Source organism: Pezoporus occidentalis, unplaced genomic scaffold (assembly GCF_034315485.1).
Source record: "Pezoporus occidentalis ecotype Australia unplaced genomic scaffold, CSIRO_AGI_Poc_V1 ctg86, whole genome shotgun sequence".
Lineage (NCBI taxonomy): Eukaryota > Metazoa > Chordata > Aves > Psittaciformes > Psittacidae > Pezoporus > Pezoporus occidentalis.
Genome location: NW_026916220.1, coordinates 4977593 through 4983592, shown reverse-complemented (window position 1 = coordinate 4983592; position 6000 = coordinate 4977593). Strand labels below are relative to the sequence as shown.

General features: G+C 51.1%; 1 protein-coding gene across 1 annotated transcript; it reads left to right on the top strand.

Annotated features, from left to right (window-relative positions):
* The first annotated feature begins 578 nt into the window (after nucleotides 1–578).
* On the top strand, nucleotides 579–3436 carry SPINK4 (serine peptidase inhibitor Kazal type 4). The gene is made up of 4 exons (XM_062604363.1): nucleotides 579–703; nucleotides 1669–1703; nucleotides 1990–2102; nucleotides 3276–3436. Exons 1-4 carry the CDS (start codon nucleotides 634–636, stop codon nucleotides 3328–3330), a joined length of 273 nt encoding a protein of 90 aa, XP_062460347.1. The 5' UTR covers nucleotides 579–633; the 3' UTR covers nucleotides 3331–3436.
* The last annotated feature ends 2564 nt before the right edge of the window (nucleotides 3437–6000 follow it).

Sequence of the window (6000 nt, the reverse complement as noted above, 5' to 3'; positions counted from 1 at the left end):
GCTGCAGCTCCCTGCTCCCACTCCTGAATTTCACTCCCTAAAGCCCCTCCCCACCCCCAGCCATTCCCATCCCACCTTCTTATGGGGTGTGCTTGCTGCAGCATGACAGCAGGTCTCCTGCCTGTGTATTTGAGATCCCACTCCTGTGGTCCTGCCCCTGTGCATCAGGGAGCTGAGTATCTGCTTGCCTGTGTCTCATAATGCTCAAGCCACAGCACAGCCATCCAAATGAGCCTGAATTTCCTCTTTTCCATGGGAAATCTCCCAGCCCAACTGGGCATACCTGCTATGTATGAAGAACAGCAGCTGCCAAGCTGGAGAGATGGTTTGGGTGAGATACACCCAGGGGTGAGCTGACTGTGGGGAGTGGAGAAGAGCAGCATCACCCACCCCAGACAACAGTGCAAGGCATTGTAAAGCAGCCTCCAGTACCTGAGGCTGGCAAGTGGCACTGGCGGGGATTATCAGTGTTGTGAGAACACCCAAGTGATCCCTCTGGGCGCACAGAGCAGCTGCTCCCAGTGCAGATCAAAGTGCTGCTTTTCCCAGCACTGCTGAGATAAGCCGATGCCCTTCCTATAAAGGCAGCCATGCTCAGAGTGAGGTGCACGAGTGCATGCGTCCGCACCAGCCATGCCCACACAACAGCTGCCGGTGGTCTTGGTGGTGGCAGCGGCACTGGTTGCTTTCATCACTGCCAGTGGTAAGCCCTCTCTGCTGCTGGCACACGGCTCTGTGGTGGAGGATTGGGAGCAATGGATGGACCAGAAATGGGTGGGAGGGCAGAAAGAACCAGGATCTCTGGTTTGGAGCAGAGGTGGGGAGGGCAAGCACACACAGGGGCAGCAGGGTGGGGAGGAAGGATTGGGGCAAACAGACTGTGCCAGTTCATCAACTGCATTGCCCTCGGGAGAGTGGTGGGACAGGGGACAGCCCACAATGCAGGCAGGAACCAGGATATGTGGGGACAGCACATACACTGTGCTGGCAGCTACTGTTCTTCCTGCTTCCATGAAAAGCTGCAAGTCTTTGCAAGAACACTGTGTGCTCAGCATATTCATGTGGGAGGCAGCTATTTGTAGACTCTGGAAAATCAATGCTACCTAGGTGCTCATACCGGTGGTCCCGCAGCAGCCTGTGTATAAGCCCTCTTGCTCCCAGGATATTCATGCACTGCACAGGTGGGCTGTGAACTGTTGCTACTGCTCTTCCTGACTGCAGAAGAAGAACCCACAGAATGCAGCTCTCTCTGGAATGGCTGTTGTCTGGCTGTACAGAGTCACCCAGCCTCAGCCCTCTGAAGACACCCCTTGCGCTGCACTCCACGGATTCACATTTCCTGGAATGTGCTGGAGGCACTGCGGAGCTCCTGGTCCAGACACTGGGAGAGAAGGCTGTCAGTAGAGGGATTAGGGAGCAGGAACAGGCATTGCCAGCTTTGTTCCAGCCAGCTCAGCTGTGGATGGAGGCTGTGCACTGTGCTGTTGGGAGGGTGGCATGCAGGAAACTGGTCTCCCACTCACGAAACCCACACAGCTGATCTGGATCCTGAGTGGGTCCTGTACAACCCTGCCTTTCCTTTGGTCTGGATGTGACCCCTGTTGATGTCTCATGCTCCTGCCACCAGTCACTGGTTTGCCATGTTCATGGGTCCCTTCTCTGTTTCAGGGGCAGAGGTGAACAAAGGGAATGGCCTGAGAAAGGTAAGAGATTAGATTCAGTGCCTAGCATGCCTGGGAGAAAAGCTGTTCCCAGCAACCATCCTCAGCCTCATGTGTGCTGGTGCTCCAGCATCAAGCCCACATCAGAGGACAAGTTATGAGTCCCACTGAGAGACGTGGTGGCCCCCGCCCTCTGCTTTCCTGCTCTGTGTGCTCTGCCCAGAGCAGGGGGAGCCAGGTCACTGGTGGGACTTGCTCCTTCCCAGGTGCTGTGGGAGAAGTGGGTGCTTCTGGTACTGAAATGGGTGCTGTGGATTCTCCTTTTCAGCCGGTGTGTAGAGAGATGGTGGAGCTGCAGGTCTGCCCCCTCCTGCACTTGCCTGTCTGTGGGACTGATGGGAACACCTATGCCAATGAATGCCAGCTCTGTGTGCAGCAAATGTAAGCTCATGCCCTTGGCAGAGACCTCCAGGTGCCTAATTTTGGCCGTCTGAAACTGGGTGCTTGTGAAATACTGTTACTCAAGCTCCCCTGTGCCTGGGAGCTTCACCGTCCTGCGCTGGTAGTGCCTGAAAAAAGGTGCAGGCATGTCCCCAGCCCTTGCCTGAAGGTTCCTGCCCCATTCTTAGCACGATGTTCAGTAGCTACAGCTCAGCTGCAGGCTGGGGGATTTAGGTTATTGTGTTGGCAGGGGACTAATCCCACAGAAAAGCTGACTATTCATCCATTGGATCAGCTTGCTAAGTCAGACCATCTGTGGCTGCATGATCAGCAGATGAAAAAGGTGAGGTCAGGAACCCATGGCCAGAAGGCCTCCGACATGAGTACTGGCAAGCTGGCAACAAACCAGACACTGTCAAGGATGGGAGAAAGTCCCACCGTTCGTGCTGCCTGCAATCAGAGAAGGCAGAGCTGAACTTGGGCAGAAAGTTGACTAAGTATCTAGCCTGGAGAGTCAAATAGCACCACTAAGTCCTTCAAAGGGACTTTTGCGAATGCAGATGTCCGATTATGTGCCTCATGCCTGTTTTGGCATAACTTCAAACAAAAGGTACCACCATAAACTTTAGGACTAGGGCAGCAGGGTCCCTAAAAGAAGCACAAATTGTTTTGGGGCACTGATTTTACCCAGACTGGGGAGTGACTGAGCAGGAGATCTCACTAGAAAGGGACAGAGGGTGAAAATGAGGTTGAGCACAGGTCAGGAGTGCACTTGCACAGCAGATAACACAAACTGTGTGCTAGGCTGTAGGAGGACAGGGATGCCCAGCTTGTCAAGGAAAGCTGCAGGGAGGTACAGGGTAGCTGTGTCCAGCTAGTCTGGGGCATGGGAGGCTTGGGGGATCTAGCAGCAGCCTATGGTTGCAAATGGGATGGTGCCACACTCTTCTTGGTGGTAGTGGGTGATGCAAAACAGGGCAGCAACCACAAGCATCACTCACAGAGGAGGAGACACTGTGGGTCAGGATGGCATGCAGCCACAGCAGCTTTCTAGACAGGAAAGTAAGCCAATTTTATTCCAGTCAGCTCTGTTCCATGGGCTGGACAGGAGCCAAAGTATGATGTGGCGAGTATTTTTTGAGCACTTATGCTTTTTTTCCTCTGTTATTCTAGGAGAACCAGGCAAGACATCTGGATTTTGAAAGATGGGGACTGTCGAGACATCTGAGCTTTTCTGAGCCCAGAAACAGGTGATTAATTGATCCTGTATGCTCTGTACTGATTGCACGTTAAAGTTAGCAATGGTTAATAATAAAATGATGGGCACAGTCTTATTTCAACAGAAATTCTTTTATGCAAGACTGAGGGAAAACAGCATAAGGTGGTTCCTACAAAGGGCTACTAAAAGCATACAGTCAAAACGTTCATTTCAAATCCATTGTAAAGTGATGCTCTGCACTGTATTATCTCATGCACATTCCTGTGGCAAAGGCCCTGTGGGAGTAGCAAGAAGCACACAGATTCCAGTGAAGAAGGTGCAGATGTTTTTTTCTGTAGGATGGCCATTTAGCAAAAGGGAAGTTTCTCCAGCGTGTGAGAAAACATCTCCCTGGCTCCCTAGCAAACACCACAGCTTCCAGAGCTGATGTAAGTTGAAAATAATAACATCTGCACTGAGAAGTGCAGATTTTATTCAGCTTCTTATCCAAGAGCCTTTCACGACAGCAGTGTGGAAAGAGCCCAAGGGGAGACCCTGCACACAAGGGACCCCTGATTCTTGCTCCATCAAGGATTCCTGATTCCTGAAAGCAGCCACCAAACTTCACTATTACCCAGAACTACTCTCTGGGAATTTCAGGTCTAGGTTGCTCCTGGTGTCAGGGCCATCTCTGGGACTGGCACAGTCCAACCAAGGTAACAGTTTAAGTGTGTATTGTCAGTCCTTGGGGCTTCCTCTGCTCTTTTGTCTCCCAGATGGGACACAACTGACCTTTCATGAGATAGCTGTAACAAGACTGTACAACTTGGGTATGCAAGGGGATCCCTTTCCTTGCAGTGGCAGATATCAGCAGGCGCTAGCTAATCCAGGACTTGCCTGCTGAATTCAGTTCAGTTCTGCACCAAATGTTGTGTTTCTCCAGAATGACTGGTTAATATTTCTGATCAGCCTTTAAAAGAACTTCAGTGTGAGATGAAATCCTTCCAGGACACGTCTGTGCTCACCCATAGGGAATCATGTTGCTCTGACTTAGTGCTATACTCATACAACTCACTTGCAGGCACCTGGGTAAGAGTCCAGGGCACATGACATGGTCAAGTGAGCTCCCTGAAGTCAGTGACCACCCTAAGAGTCCAGGAGCTGTGCCAATGTCATGGCTACTGTCGTGCTTGGCCAGCTAGTCATGTAAGTCATCCCTACACACCTCCTCCAGCTCTGCACCTTCCTGGAATCATGACATGGGACATGGCAGCACCACAATGCACAGCAAAGCCATTGCTGGTAGATTTAATGCTGCAGCTGGAAATAGTACTGACAGCATATAACAGCCATGCTTGGTCTGATGAGAAATGCATCTGACCTGATGTCCACTGCTTCTTGGCTATCACTGAAAGCTTTTCTCTCATTCAAACCTCTTCCCCAGGCTGGAAAGTCCTAGCTAGCTAGTTGCTCGGAGTCATCCATAGCTTCTATCATCTCTGTTTTCCATGCCTGGACCCTTTTCACTTCTGCAGAGTAGGGGAGACAGCTTGCCCACCTACCCACAGCTACTGCTACTCTACCATCTGCTCATTTGTCTCAGGGATCTGCAAGCCTGTTTGCTCCCTTCCAGCTCTCAGGTAGCAAGGGAGGGGTGGTCTGGCTGCATGTTGTTCTCTGTATTGCCAGTCTTTCTGTGCAGACCTTCAGATGCACCATAGGGATGGATTTTGGTGGGGTTATCATCCCTAAAACACTTCCATAGTGAAGAACACAAATGCATCTTCCCCATGGGGTTTTCTGTTCCTCCTGCTGCCAGCCCAGCCACACGCAGGGTATATTAGGACAGCTCTGTCCCAGCTTTCTGGGAGGGCTGAGGGAAGATCCAGCATAACATGGTGCATAACTGGAACCCATTTTCCCCTGCACACACAGAGTGGCTGCAGCCCTTCATTCTGTATACCCGAAGAGCCCCATCTATTTATTTGCAGAGGCTAGAAAAAAACAACACAGACAATCTAGGGGTTGTTCTGGAGGGGAAAGCTGCATGCCTCCAAGCACACCGTGGATTGTTTATTTAGAAACTACAGAGCTAAAGCACATACTTGTGCACCAGACGTGCAAGGTCAAAGCTTGAGCAGCCTTGGGACCCTGTTAGTATTGATGCTACACGCAGCAGATTTAGAGACACTCATCCTCCCCCAGGAACTGCTGGCTTCACCTGCTTATTTCAATATGGCTCAAGAGCAAGAGGCAGACCCTGGGGGGTGCTGATTTAACACCACCACAGACCTTGGGCAGAAAGCCTAACCCTGAAGCCTAGCAGATCTGTGTCTAGCAAGATCAGGCAAGACTAAGGAGGCAGCTGGTGGGCAGCAAGACGTGCACTGCACTGGTCAGTGGCAAGGGCTATAAACACAGATTTGTACTTTTGCATGCAGTTTTGCCTGTTGAATTTATCCACCTGTTTCCCATCTTTTCATGCTTCAGTCAGGGCAGGAGGAGGAAGGGATTATCTGCTTTCACAGGCACATAGTTCATCACACAGAGCTACTCACTGGTAGCCCAGCTCCCAGAGAAGTGTGCTGCAACCAGGAAAGTTGCCCCCAAACATGTTTCAATTCAGGGAGTGAAGTTCAAGCCTGAAAATCACTTCTCTATTGCTGTCATGTGAGACAAAACTGGAGAAGTGCCCTGACA